At 40.9% G+C, this 15,392-nt stretch overlaps 1 protein-coding gene and 1 pseudogene across 1 annotated transcript; both read left to right on the top strand.

Moving 5' to 3' along the window:
• The first annotated feature begins 1,229 nt into the window (after positions 1-1,229).
• LOC124046442 (delta-like protein 4) lies at positions 1,230-10,405 on the top strand. Its single transcript, XM_046366809.1, has 11 exons — positions 1,230-1,713; positions 1,884-2,147; positions 2,464-2,521; positions 4,721-4,984; positions 5,646-5,706; positions 5,979-6,109; positions 6,894-7,063; positions 7,394-7,610; positions 7,802-8,552; positions 8,783-8,891; positions 9,041-10,405. Exons 1-11 carry the CDS (start codon positions 1,660-1,662, stop codon positions 9,044-9,046), a joined length of 2,085 nt encoding a protein of 694 aa, XP_046222765.1. The 5' UTR covers positions 1,230-1,659; the 3' UTR covers positions 9,047-10,405.
• A 3,037-nt stretch (positions 10,406-13,442) lies between these two features.
• On the top strand, positions 13,443-14,958 carry LOC124045259 (annotated as a pseudogene).
• The last annotated feature ends 434 nt before the right edge of the window (positions 14,959-15,392 follow it).

The following is a 15,392-nucleotide window of genomic DNA, read 5'->3' as shown; positions in this document are numbered from 1 at the left end:
AATAGACTGACGAGTTTCAGAAGAAAGATCTTTGTTTCTGGCCATTTTGAGCCTGTAATCGAACCCACAAATGCTGATGCTCCAGACACTCAACTAGTCTAAAGAAGGCCAGTTTTATTGCTTCTTTAATCAAAACAACAGTTTTCAGCTGTACTAAAATAATTTCAAAAGTGTTTTCTAATGATCAATTAGCCTTTTAAAATTATAAACTTGGATTAGCTAAAACAATGTGCCATTGGAACACAGGAATGATGGTTGCTGATAATGTGCCTCTGTACGCCTATGTTGATATTCCATTAAAAATCATCTATTTCCAGCTACAATAGTCATTTACAACATTGACAATGTCTACACTGTATTTCTGATCAATTTGATGTTATTTTAATGCACATTTTATTTTGCTTTCTAAGTGACCCAAAACTTTTGAAAAGTAGTCCACATGTAAATTCTTAAAGAGATTGGTGTGGCTGAGGCATAAGAGGTTGTGAACAATAATGAATAGGGGTGTAAACAAAGAAGAGTGCTCGAGAAAATGTGAAAATCATTCAAGGGCATTTTATCCTACTTTTCTCCAAAGTGGGATAACAAGTTTATCAAATTTCAAAGAAACATAACTCCCCCATGTTTCCCCCAACTGCAGTGTATCATATACAATTTTGAAGCTCTGAGTCTGTATCCTTTATAAATGTAAAAATGGTTGACACCCATCTTTTCCAATTGACTACAATGTAATGACACAAGCATCAACCATGTGACACTTGTATTTTCACATTGAATGCAATGTATTGACATAAGCTTCAATTTGTTAATGCTCATCTTTTCCAATTGACTTCAAATGTATTGACATAAGCGTTCATTGGTTGACAATCATATTTTACCATTGACAAGTCAACTGTGTGACACTCATCTTTTCCCATTGACCGTAATGTATTGACAAAAGCATCAACCATGTGACACAGCTTTTCCCATTGAATTCCATGTATTGAAATAAGTGTCAATTGGTAGATGCTCATCTCTTCCCATTGGCACCACAAAGCCTGCTGGGAGCATGGCCAATTGAAATATATTTTGGAAAAACGTGTCATGATGACGTTTTCCTATGATATGATGTTGCAAAATGTGACATGAGGGTTGGTTGCAATAGGCTCGGAAGGAAAGGGGCGGCGTTTATTGATTAACAGTATTCATAATAAGTACACAAGTATATAATGTAAGCGAGACATCAAACACCCTTCATTAAGAAACAGTCTGCTTTGTGACTGATGTACTGCCACATTTTCACAACAATATTGGCGCCACCAGAAGCGTGTTTCTGTATAAGCAAAGCGCAAGAGTTGCATCAACACGCCAAGAGAAAGCACTTTTTCAGCGGGATCATGATGGAAGGTCATGGTAAAGACAGAAGGATGACTAAACTGTGGATATTGACGTTACTGTTATGCGTTTAACCTGCATCTCACTGTCTGGATAAAAAGGTTTCTCAACTTCTGCGCGTATTGGATTGCGGAGCTGGGTTTAGTCCAAAAGGGTTTTGAAGAAGGATTTATTTCCCTTTTCCTAATTTAATATTTCCTCATCATCCCATCACTGCTTGGAATAGCAGCTCTCTGATGAGAACAGGTTATTTTTCAAAGGATACGAACCGATCTGTGGAAAAGAATGGCAACTTGGTTTACCTTTATCATCGCAATTGTTATAACGATTTTTACGCAGGTAATTTTACAGTTAAACTATTTTTGTAATCGTTCATGCCTGAATGTTGACACAGCAATAGTGTTGTAATGCACAATAAAATATAATATAATACGCCTAGAATAATTCATTATGTAAATGTTTGCAAAGCAATATTGTTTTATATGCATTAATTGATTATCCTCCTTTAGGTTCTGGGATCTGGTGTATTCGAGCTTGATCTTCATCAGTTTCAGAATAATAGAAGTTTGCTGGCAAACGGCGTAGCTTGCAGTCCAGCCTGTAGAACTTTTTTCCGAGTTTGCTTGAAGAACTACCAGACGATAGTGTCACCAGGTGACTGCTACTTCGGCAGTATCGTTACACCTGTACTAGGCAACAACTCGTTCAGCGTCATGGAGGACGGCACGTTCACTAAACCTATTCGCCTGCCACTCACCCACTTTGCATGGCCGGTAAGACGTTATGCACTGCCTATAATTGAAGTGGTTGAGAATATACAGTATCTGCCTATTGATGCATGGAACAACGGTGTTTGCAATGAGATAGGTGGTGAAGAGCGTCCATAAGCATAAATCCAAGGACTGCACTATCCGATATGGATGTGTATAATATGAAACACGAGTATATTAGATTTCATAACATGTTATTAGCCTAGTCTACACATATCGTTCAATTTATATATTTTTTTAAGTAACAAAAAGAAGTGCATCTGTACACATTAAATAGTTTAAAAGGTAGACCCTTATTTTTTTCAACATGTCTTTCTAGGGTTCGTTTTCTCTAATCATTGACGCATGGTATTCTCCTTCAGCGGATCTACCTGAAGGTGAGTAGTGCGCGCCATACATGACCACTGCTAGGAAGCACTGTTACAGATGTTTGAAAAATGCTCCCTATGCCATGGGTCGACAACAGGCGACCTTCGTGCCAAAACCAGCCCGCTAATCAATTTGTTTTTCTCCCCAAAGTTCTTTGCAAAAAAATATATATAAAAATAGGACTATTATTTTAGATTTTGGTAAAAAAATACTGTCTAATCACCAGAAATTCAGCTAGAATTGGTTTAATTTAGGAAATATGTTCCCAAGTGTTCCTACAAATAAAAAAAGAGACATATGTGAAAGTGTCTCAATGTAATCAAGGTATACAATTATTGTTATTTTCAAATACAATCTCTTTTTGGGCTGAGACCGACAAAAATCGCCCCATGGCTGGATCTAGTTGCCTACCCCTGCCCTACGCACTAGAATTATATAATTAAGTAGTATAAATACATGTAATTTATACAGACATTTTGCAGTTACATAAAACTTGGAAATGTGAACGTGTTGATGTTCATGTGTCAGGATGAGTTACGTGCAACAGAGCACTTCTTTTATGCTCTGTCTTCAACACAATCGCACTTCCTTTGGTTTATTTTAAGCGTGGGAAAGTGTGCAAGTCTTAAGTGAGGATATCTAAACCTTGCCAAAAGCCTCTGACGGCCTTTCCTGTATTTTACACCTTTTTGCTCCCTTTGGAAGGGGAATAATGGGTTGAAAATGTTTTGCTGACAAAAAGGAATAGGACATTTCAATCACAGTACGCTTAAACCATTTGGAAGAATAGCGCACAGGCCTTGATGAACCATATATACAAAGTATGTGGACACACCTTCAAATTAGTGGATTCGGCTATTTCAGCCACACCCGTTGCTGACAGGTGTATACAATCAAGCACACAGCCATGCAGTCTCCATAGACAAACATTGGCAGAAGAATGGCCTTATACTGAAGAGCTCAGTGACTTTCAACATGGCATCGTCATGGGATGCCACCTTTCCAACAAGTCAGTTCGTCAAATTTCTGCCCTGCTAGAGTTGCCCCAGTCAACTGCAAGTGCTGTTATTGTGAAGTGGAAACATTGAGAAGCAACAATGGCTCAGCTGCGAAATGGTAGGTCACACAAGCTCACAGAACGGGACCACCTGTCCTCGGTTGCAACACTCACTACTGAGTCCCAAACTGCCCCTGGAAGCAATGTTAGCACAAGAACTGTTCGTCAGGAGCTTCATGGAATGGGTGTCCATGGCTGAGCAGCCGAACACAAGCCTGAGATCACCATGCGCAATGCCAAGCGTCAGCTGTAGTGGTGTAAAGTTCGCCGCCATTGGACTCTGGAGCAGTGGAAAGCTGTTCTCTGGAGTGATGAATCACGCTTCACCACCTTGCAGTCCGACGGATGAATCTGGGTTTGGTGCATGCCATTAGAACGCTACCTGCACCAATGCATAATGCCAACTGTAAAGTTTGATGGAGGAGGAATAATGGTCGGGGGCTGTTTTTTTTTGTCTAGGCCCTTTAGTTCCAGTGAAGGGAAATCTTAACGCTACAGCATACAATGACATTCTAGACGATGCTGTGCTTCCAGCTCTGTGGTAACAGTTTGGGGAAGGCCCTTTCCTGTTCCAGCATGACAATGCCCCTGTGCACAAAGCGAGGTCCATACAGAAATGGTTTGTTGAGATCAGTGTGGAAGAACTTGACTGGCCTGTCCAGAGCCCTGACCTCAACCCCATCTAGCACCTTTGGGATGAATTGGAACGCTGACTGCGAGCCAGGCCTAAGCGCCCAACATCAGTGCTCGACCTCAGTAATGCTCGTGGCTTAATGGAAGCAAGTCCACACAGCAATGTTCCAACATCTAGTGGAAGGCCTTCCCAGAAAAGTGGAGGTTGTTATAGCAGCAAAGAGGGGACCAACTCCATATCAAGGCCCATGATTTTGTAATGCGATGTTTGAGGAGCAGGCGTCCACATACTTTTGGTCATGTAGTGTATATCATAAACTGAAAACTTGCATTAAATTTACTTTCTGTATGTCTTATAGAGATAAATAATTCAAGACAACAATGTGCATTGTTTGTTTTGACCTTTTTAACAAGCATAGACTGTATGCATGCAATGATACCTATTTGATAAGGCAATGAAAAAAGAACGTTAGGCCACACTATCTTGACGGATTTGTTTTGTTCTCTATCCCCGCAGATACAAACAACCCTGCCTTATTGATTAGTTATTTTTCCATCCAAAGAAAGTTGGAAGTAGGGAATGAGTGGTCCCAGGATGTGCAGAGTGGGGGTCAGACGGAGTTACGGTACTCATACCGGTTCATCTGCATTGAAAATTACTACGGGGACAGTTGTTCCAAAATATGTGCTCCAAGAGATGACCGCTTTGGCCACTACACCTGCAACGCTGAAGGGCAAATATCATGTCTACCGGGCTGGAAGGGAGAATACTGCGAAGAACGTAAGCAATCAAGAGTGAAATGTTCTGGGTTTCTGAAGATTTTTCACATTATGTGGTGAAATAATATTTCTCAAATTAGACCTATTTGCAAAATGGGTTCTATCGTGTCAAGATGCTGCTGCTGTAGAAAGACTTGGATCATATTTGTATTTTGGAGTGGAAAGGATGAGCGAATAAAAATTGTAGCTCCCTCCCAACCCAACCCCTTCATCCCTAGATATCTTACCATTTTGGCCACGTGGGTAGAATAATCCTGGGTAGCGTTCTGCAAGAGCAGCACGCGCCGAGTTAATCGCAGCATTATTATCGGCCACGCGCCACTAAATTGAGGTCTATTTTGTTGAGCGGGAGGGCAGCAGCTGCAAACAGGGTTCTAACAGCCTACGGACAACAATGGGGCAGCTGTCTTCTTTTGAGAGCAAGCATCTGCTCAGGCTTAACCAGCCATTAAACACTAGTCTTGTAACCATGCAAAATCAATGTCACATACAACACAACACAGAAGCAGCAAATTAAGGTTTCTTTATAAATAGACAGGTAACAGGTTTGATGCTACAACAGTGGAACTGTAATTCCTAATCCAAACCAGAAGTTTATGATGTATTGTTGAGTGAGTTGACCAAAAAATGAAGTTCATGTCTTGTCTCAATTTTATATGCAGCAATTTGCCTCAAAGGGTGCAGCAAAAACAATGGAAATTGCTCAAGGCCAGGAGACTGTGTGTAAGTATACAATAGTAATTTTAGAGTGTGTGTGTGTGTGTGTGTGTGTGTGTGTGTGTGTGTGTGTGTGTGTGTGTGTGTGTGTGTGTGTGTGTGTGTGTGTGTGTGTGTGTGTGTGTGTGTGTGTGTGTGTGTGTGTGTGTGTGTGTGTGTGTGTGTGTGTGTGTGTGTGTGTGTGTGTGTGTGTTTACATGCATGCTTGCCTGCATGTGTATATGCCTGCATGTGTGTATGCACACAGTGCTGAAAGTATTGTGTTTTTTCTGTGACAGATGCAGAGAGGGCTGGCAGGGAACCTTCTGCGATGAGTGTAAGAGACATCCGTCCTGTAAACACGGCACCTGTCAGCAGCCCTGGCAGTGCACCTGCAAAGAGGGCTGGGGGGGCCTCCTCTGTGACCAAGGTCAGTGTCTCAGGCTCCTCTGGGTTCTGCTGTGAAACAATACAGAAGTACAGCAGAAAACACAGGACATCCTTTATGACGGTAGAAATATGACATGTTCCTATGATATTGCAAGAACAAGAGTCATCAGGCATTCTGATTATGAAAGGAGAAGAGTGGCGGGGAGTAACTGTTTTTCATATAAACATTTGTCCAGTGGTGTAAAGTACTTAAGTAAAAATACTTTGAAGTACTACTTAAATACTTCTTTGGGGTATCTGTACTTAACTTTACTATTTATATTTTTTACAACTTTTACTTTTACTTCACTACATTCCTAAAGAAAATCATGTACTTTTTACTCCATACATTTTTCCTGACACCCAAAAGTACTTGCTACATTTTGACAGGAAAATTGTCAATTTCATACACTTATCAAGAGAACATCCCTGGTCATCCCTACTGCCCCTGATCTGGCGGACTCACTAAACACAAATGCGTCGTTTGTAAATTATGTCTGAGTGTTGGAGTGTACCCCTGGATATCCGCCAATACATTTTTTTAAATGTGCTGTCTGGCTTGCTTAATATAAGGAATTTGAAATGGTTTATACTTTTATGTTTACTTTTGATACGTAAGCACATTTGAGCAATTCCATTTACTTGTGATACTTAAGTATATTTAAAACCAAGTAGTATTTTGCTGGGTGACTCACTTTTACTTCAGTAATTTTTTATTAAGGTATCTTTACTTTTACTCAAGTATGACAATTGGGTACTTTTTCCATCACTGCATTTGTCCACAGATCTGAACTATTGTACTCATCACAAGCCGTGTCATAATGGGGCCACCTGTATGAACACGGGCCAGGGGAGCTACACCTGTACCTGCCAGCCGGGCTTCACAGGGGACACGTGTGACAGAGAGGTCAGGGAGTGCGACAGCCAGCCCTGTCGGAATGGAGGCCTGTGCTTGGTAAGCCCGGAAAGCCTATCCGTTTCCCACAACATACAGCACACACAGGCTTTCCTGTTTTTGTTTTTCCTCTATCCATGTCTCTGGGCCAGTATAGAAAAATGCAACAGACAGAGCAATAGCCAGATCGTTGACCCAGTTCATACTCTCTCTCCTGTTAATGAATGTCATTCAAACTGGGGCAAAGGTGGCATGATGAGATAATAACGTGGAGTCGCAAAGGCATCGAAATGAGAAGCACAGCAACAAACCTACAGTACAGTGATCTTTGCTGGAATTGTTTCCTATGACAGTGGGCTGTGATAACCTCTGACTCTCTGTGGCCCACAGGACCTTGAGAACGGCTATAGGTGTGCATGCACGCAGGGGTACGAGGGGACGCACTGCGAGCACAGAATGCTAACTTGTGCCGATTCACCCTGCTTCCATGGGAATTGCAGAGAAAGGGACAACGGGCGGAGCTACATGTGCGAGTGCCCAGGGGGCTTCACTGGACTCAATTGTGAGAAGAAAGTGGACAAATGCACCTCCCTGCCCTGTACAAATGGTATGTGATAGTTTCCACTCTCTGTATCTCAATAACAAGAACTAACTGTCTTTGATTTATTTTGTACACTGTCAGTTAAGAGCACTTACTCAAACAGATCCATTTGGAATGTTCTCTCTAGAGACATCTACATTAGAGCTAACTTAAAGTGGTTGTGATGTGCGCTGATAACACTGGTCTGCTCTATTCAGGTGGACGTTGTGTTATCCACGGCACCACACGCTGGTGCAGCTGCCGCTCAGGCTTCACTGGGCCACGCTGTGAGATCAACATCAACGAGTGTTCCATGAACCCCTGCGCCAACGGAGCCAGCTGCATGGACCGCATCAACGACTACACCTGTATCTGCCCCCTGGGCTACACCGGCCGCAACTGTGACAAGCCCACTGACCGCTGTGCCCCCAAACCCTGCCTGAACAGTGGGACCTGTACCGACGGGGCCAAAGGCCAGCCTGCTGCCTGCATCTGCCCAGCCCACTTCAGTGGCCCCCAGTGCCAGTACTACGATGTGCCTTTACTCATCCCCCCGAGCCCCAGCCCCAGCCGCGTCAGAGAACCCCTGGACAGGCTCCACTGGGCAGCCATCTGTCTGGGTGTGGGCATGGTGGTGCTCCTGGTGCTGATCTGCATGGTGGCCATGGTCCTGCGCCACATCCAGCAGCAGAGGAAGAGGAAGCAGGACTCAGAGTCCATGAACAACCTATCAGACGTACAGAAGGAGAACCTCATATCTGACCTGCAGCTGAAGAACACCAACAAAAAGGTGGACCTGGAGGTGGAGGTGGATTGTCTCAGGGAGAAGTCCCAAAACCACAAACACATCAACTACCACTTGGACTACAAAACCTCCAAGGAGTACAAGGATGACCCATCAGAAGAGGATAAAGATGAGAACTGTAAAAAGATGATAGAGGAGAACATGCCATTGACTAGAAAGTACAGGTAAGTTCCCATTGGGGACAGACGACAATTCAACATCTATTCCAAGTTTGTACTGAAATGACATGGATACAACGTTGATTGAAACCAGTGTGTGCCTAGTGGGTTGAAATGCTGCTTGCAGATGACAACCTGGATAGATTTGGACCTACTTCCTATTCTCCAGTGTTTGATAAATGACAGTGGTTTGGATTTGTGCTTGAGTGTTGACATGTTTTACTTTTCATTTACAGCGAAAAGCCAGAGTGTAGGATATCAACGATATGTTCTCCAAGAGATTCAATGTACCAGTCTGTGTTTGTGATAGCAGAGGAGAAGAATGAATGCGTCATAGCAACTGAGGTAAGCTTTTATTTTCACATTTCGTCTGAACATGTTCCTGCAACCCTTGACACCATGTCATTAACAGGCATCAATCAGCAATGCAAAAGTTGAGGTTTCCATTACATTGCTCCGATGATTCAACTGGTTTCCTTTGTTTCTTCTCCTAGGTATAATACATGGATGGTATCAGACATTCTGAAGAATGGATATCTTCTGGACTGTTTACAGGTGTAGAAATAGATGGGATTTAATTTAACTGCAAATTGCTGCTCTTGAAAACTTGACAACTGGACCGATCCTGTGTGCTCTTTGAATGCAATAAAATGTAGGGACTGAACACACTGTAATAGAGAAATAATGTGGGCTTTTGGACATTTCACCCTCAGTGTGTACTGACAGATTCAGCCCGTTGACAGAACGTCCCACTATATCCATGGGAAACAGGCCTGTGTTAATACCAGCATGCCCATCTGCAGGATGAGAGGGCTCTGTCTGGAGATACTCCAACTTATTGTGATAATCAGCAACCAACCAATCAACTTACTGCCAACAAGCCTATGGAAGGAGCCAGCTACTTCCATTTCTCTACCCTGGTGAAGTGCTATATAATAAGGCAGACTTTGTTTCATAAACTTTCAAGGAGAGAATAAAAACGTCTGGAAACGGTTCATTTCATGAGAATATTTGAGACCCAAGGCCTATGTCAATTTTGTAAATGAATTGTTTAAAAAACGTCGTTAAATAATGTATGCATCCTGAATCATAGAGCCTTAAGTATGGGTTAAAGAGCTAAATTGGTGCCCAGCTTCTTCTTGGATCCAGTGCACAACAAAAAATGAAGGGAAAATTTAAGCGAAAAAAACTGATGCGATACACGATGCAGTGCCAGGGGTATTCAAGAAGAAGCCATATTTACTTGTTATTATGCAGCATTGCCCAGAAATGAAGACAAAGAAAAACAGAAGTGACTATCATACCAAGGACGCCTTTAATTAGAATTGACTTCACTGAACCAATAATGTTATTTTTAAAGATTAGTATTTCACTAGTTATTTAAATATTTCGAAGCACTGGTCTTTTTATGTTTTATAAGATTATTTTGTATATAATGTATATTTATAAATGTAGAAGTCTCTGTACAACTGTTTTTTTATTTGATGCCCAAAAAGTAGAATTTATTTTTTAATGTTGTTGTGATTGTTGTTTTTTAAAACAATGAAAAAATATCTGGTACACTGTTGTTTGTTGGTTTCATGTTGAGTATAATTGGTCAACTATAAAGCTATAAATTTGCCTAGATATTGGAATGATCAAGAACCTTCAGTTGAAATCCACCACCTGTTGTGGAAATGGCTTCATTGTCTAGATGATGTATGACCTTGTAGCAGTTAAAACAATCGCAGTGGTGAGAGGCATGCGTGTCAATGTGATGTTAAATCAATGTGCTCACAATCATTCAGTGGACAGTTTTGTATGTGACAGCAATGTGAGAAATATGGACAAAGTTATATATTAAAACATGTCATGTTAAAGTACGGTACACAGATTGGTCAGTATTTGTATGCAAGTTTTTACTCAAAAAGAACACCAATCTCACTATGCCCCTTGTTGTTAAGCATCCATATCGCTTTCAACTGACTTCACATTTCAAGCTGTTTCCTTGGATGTCTGCCCCATAAGCTACAATACTGAGACAAGAAGGAGGCACAATCTAGAAAAGAGGCTACTTAACAAACCAGGCAGATACTTTAGGGTGTGACCCTACACCACTGGGAAAATCATCATATGCCTCCTCTCTAACTACTGTAAGTATGAATGCAGAAAATACGGCACCAAGAGTCCAGTGGCAAGTTACCAGCAGCCTTGAAGGGGTGTTAAAGCCAACACAACACCTTGGCCAGTCCTGATCTCCCCAACAAGACATGTAGGCTATCACGTGCTTGCTTTTACACACACACACACACATTAAATGACTATAACATATCTACTGAAAAACCACCTGATTATCCATTTCTAGTATTATATTTATTAGTTTGATTAATTATTTTGTCACAACAACTAACACCCACACGTTTTGTCTTTTCCACATATTCTGTCCCATTTTACAACGTTTTCAGACATCTACCACATAGTCATGTATTTTCATTGTGTTATAATAAAAGCATCCTGTTCGTGGCCAAGTGATATCATTTCCTGCTTCCCGTCGGATTATAATGCACAGGATAACGGCAAACTTGTCTCACGCATCTGTTATGAAACGTCTTCACGGTTACAAACATGATCAATTGCTATGTATTTCACAAGTATCCGATGCTTGACTATAAAAGGTATTTATTCATCAAAAAAATCTTAGAAGGTCTATAAAGAACAAACATAGTGAATGACTGCTTTACAAAACTCAATCTAAATGAAACCTTGAATTGTGTAAAAAAAAATACGTGCCAGTTTCCTTTCCTTTTGTAATGTTCTTAATTAACACTTGGGGGCATTACACCATACATGGAAGGACATTCAAAATGAGACAGACTGAAATTTACATTTTTACACACTTGACAAAACATTTAAAGTTACTTCCAAAATGTCTTTAAATACTTACAATGACAATTGATAACTAGAGACTTTAAGAATCACAATGTCATAACAAATAATTTTGTCAAATAATAATGGCATCTGCAAAGCATGGGAAGTATTCTATATTTTATGATTTTGTGATGATATCAAATATAGTACATTGAATACCATTATCAGACTGTGTTGTCATTGGACCAAAACATAATTGTCCTAGCCAGAGGCCAATGAGGCTGAAGGTAAATCGCCTGCTTAAGAGTCATTCATTGACCATGTATGATACAAATGTATAGGGTGCTAGAGAGGCACGTACGAAGAGAACAGCCATTTAGTGGGCTTTACGACGCTTGGATCTTTATGGCAACCCTAAAAAGTCCACATGGGGGCACTATAAAGCCCGTAATTTGTGGGCGGAGCAATCAAATTGGCTGTCAGACGTATAACAATGTAAATGTACCTTTAATCCGTCTGTCTGCACATTTCAAGGCATATGGTGGTGTAGTGAGATACCCGATGGGCTGGACGATTATCTTCTCATCTTGAAAAAACGTATACTAAAAACGTGGAAATCAATAAACAGAATGGAAAAATCGAATGATTTATTATTGAAATAGCAATGGGCGGCCTAGTTAAATAAAGGTTCAATCATTAAATGTAATAAAAGTTACATAACAAAGTAAAGACTGAGAAAAACGAATTGACACAATTTAAGGCCAAGTGGAAAGCAATGATGCAGGCACTAAGGATGGGGGTGTGAGCATATGCGGGTCTGGGCAGATGAGATGTAGTCATTGTGTGCATCTGTCTGTAAATTGTTGCTCGTATGTGTATACGTTTGTATGTGGAGTAAGAATAAAAATGAATAAAAATATGAGTTAAAAAAATACAATGCTTGGATCTTATTCTGAAAACTAATGCTTCTATGTATATCCAATTTCGTTAGCTGCTGCTGCTGCTGCAATATCAGACTATATGACTCTAATTGAAATAAAGGGAGATCCATTTTCACACAGGATTAAAAATAGACAGGATTGCTGCTTTCCTTACTTTCCTGACTGTGCAGAGCAACAAGGCAAGAAAGGATATACCAACAGTACTTCAAAGTGAGTAAACACTGATTTTTCACATACACTATTATCACCAACAACGTCCATGGAGGAATTGCAAGATCTCAAGCAAAGCATTTTTAAAGGATATACTTATTTCAACTCACAAGTTTGGACATTTGACAGCCAGTGAAACTGTCAATCTACGTCTAACCAGCGAGCATAATGTTCAAACATAAGGTTTCAAAATCCTGTGAATGGGGCAAAAATAACTTGTCATTTCTGATAATGTGGTACATACAATATCTTCTGACATACAATGAATGGATGGAAGAAGGAATGAATGAATGAACTAATCTATTTTTCTGTTTCCTTTGTGTGACTCATGATTATTAGACACCATTTTCAGTAAATCAAATACCTTCAAGATTGCATTTACAGTACATTGTACATTACTTCAAGTGGCACCTCAAGTGAAGACTGAATTACACACTTAATAAATCCCCTTTCTTATCAGAACAGTTGATGCTCAAAATCAAAGTTGGCATAGGTTCAGACAGTACAGATCTCTCATATTGTATATTGCTTCAAGTGGTGGTTGTGGTTGTCAGAGTCTGTTCAATCGTGAGATACAATGTCGCAACATTGTAACATTAATTCGAAAGTTGGATTCCTATACATGTTTTGCTCCCGAAAAGGATTCGGATTTGGTAGGCTTGTACTTATAGTACGATCTATTATAGGATATCATTGGTCAGAAACGCCTTGTTCTGACGTCCGGACACAACAAATACACGTGTCAGTAAACCAAGATAATGAAGCAGTAGGCTAGTACTTTAACGTTACATTGTCCGACACACCAAAACGTATTGTAGGCCTATGCATCACTTCTTTCACATGTTGTCGACACCTAGGGGTAGGCTCTAATAGGCTTATTACGCATCAGCAAGACTAGTCAAGATTCCTAAGAAGAAATGTCAAAGGCGATGATAGGCTTTTATAGCGAATAGGTTTGAAAAGTCTCATGCTTCGGAACGCATCTGCAAAAATTATGAGCTGCATCGGTAACATCTTAGAACAGTTATTTATTGACAGAAGAATATAGGCAACAATTTACATCTACATCGTACCTCAACCCTAACGAACCATAATGAAGCTTCTGGCTATTACTACATCAGAAAAACCCAGCCTGTGGATATTCGGATATGGCTCCTTAGTCTGGAAACCAGACTTCAAATACAAGAGGAGCAACGTCGGTTATATTGAAGGACATAGTCGACGCTTCTGGCATGGGGACAATTTCCATCGAGGAGACAAAGACGTGGTAAACCTTTTCCTTCAGAAATGCAATTCATGTATTTGCTGCTGCTGTAGATTGACAAAATATGATCTTATCTCAGATCAAACTGTGGTGCTTCAGAAAGTGGGAAGTCCAATGAAAAGTCAAATAAAAAAGTTTGATTTGTAAGTCAAACATTTTGGATATGGAAATGTCAGTGTAGTCTAACTGGAAATTAAATGGTTAAACATGCTGACTGTGCATTTATCCTCATCCTGTCCACAGCCAGGTAGAGTGGTAACTTTGGTGGAAGATCAAGATGTGAGTGGCCTTATTTCAAAACAACCCACAACACACCTACAGCTCACATTTGATTTGATTTTGTCTACCACAAATAAGTCCTGTACTGTATGTTGCAAAATATATTGACAATGGCATAGTCCATCATGTTGATAAACAGAACTTGAAATTGAAATCCTGTCCCAGTCTAACATCCATCTCTTCTTCTCGCTGCAGGCTTGCACTTGGGGGGGTAGCCTACGAGGTCACTGACTCCCAGATGGAGGAGCAGCCTGGCTGAGTTCATGAGGCTGTACTGTCCCGAGGTAGAGGACGACCACCTCTTCTCCATAGAGGCAGCCGCCCTGGCTCTGGTCATCTGAACTACCAGGGCCAGGGATACTCACATCTGACCACCGGTACGACACTCAAGCCTTACGACACTCGCTACGTTACTTGCTAATGTGAACAACGTGAAGACAATGACAATGTGAATACACTGACAATGTGAAGACAGTGAGAGTCACTCCAACTCATAAAAAGGGTCAACATGTCATGATCACTGTTTTTGTTGTCCATTGTCAGTAAACACACATGACATTGACATTTTTTAAACTGAAAGGGCAATGAGATTAGAATCAAGGTGCAGTATGCTCCTCTACAAGGTGTGTAAACACTCTGGTGTGTAAACACTCTGTCCAATAAATATATTTCATATATGGTATCAGATGAATAAATAATATTTTCGTTGTGTTTATGAAGGTCCTGGGTAACATTAGAATTTGAAAAAGTCATTATATAAAATTACAAAATAGCATTTGAATTAGTTTGTGTTACTGTAGGCTATCTGTTGCCTCATGCTCAAGTGTGGCGCTCATGAAACAGTGGTTATTTATGCAATAAGGTCCGAGTGGTTGTGGTATATGGCCAATATACCATGCCTAAGGGCTGTTCTTAACATTTACATTTACATTTACATTTACATTTAAGTCATTTAGCAGACGCTCTTATCCAGAGCGACTTACAAATTGGTGCATTCACCTTATGACATCCAGTGGGACAGTCACTTAACAATAGTGCATCTAAAACTTAGGGGGGGGGTGGGGTGAGAGGGATTACTTAACCTATCCTAGGTATTCCTTAAAGAGGTGGGGTTTCAGGTGTCTCCGGAAGGTGGTGATTGACTCCGCTGTCCTGGCGTCGTGAGGGAGTTTGTTCCACCATTGGGGGGGCCAGGGCAGCGAACAGTTTTGACTGGGCTGAGCGGGAGCTGTACTTCCTCAGTGGTAGGGAGGCGAGCAGGCCAGAGGTGGATGAACGCAGTGCCCTTGTTTGGGTGTAGGGCCT

This window comes from Oncorhynchus gorbuscha, linkage group LG10 (assembly GCF_021184085.1).
Source record: "Oncorhynchus gorbuscha isolate QuinsamMale2020 ecotype Even-year linkage group LG10, OgorEven_v1.0, whole genome shotgun sequence".
In the NCBI taxonomy this organism is placed as follows: domain Eukaryota; kingdom Metazoa; phylum Chordata; class Actinopteri; order Salmoniformes; family Salmonidae; genus Oncorhynchus; species Oncorhynchus gorbuscha.
The sequence above is the reverse complement of the archived record's forward strand: the minus strand, read 5'-3'. Positions and strand labels throughout refer to the sequence as shown.

Bases quoted from the DNA above. Each gene is read 5' to 3' on its own strand.
- LOC124046442 (XM_046366809.1), top strand. From the start codon at position 1,660: ATGGCAACTTGGTTTACCTTTATCATCGCAATTGTTATAACGATTTTT. The intron at 1,714-1,883 runs GTAATTTTACAG...ATCCTCCTTTAG, and splicing joins TTATAACGATTTTTACGCAG to GTTCTGGGATCTGGTGTATT. The intron at 5,707-5,978 runs GTAAGTATACAA...TTTCTGTGACAG, and splicing joins TCAAGGCCAGGAGACTGTGT to ATGCAGAGAGGGCTGGCAGG.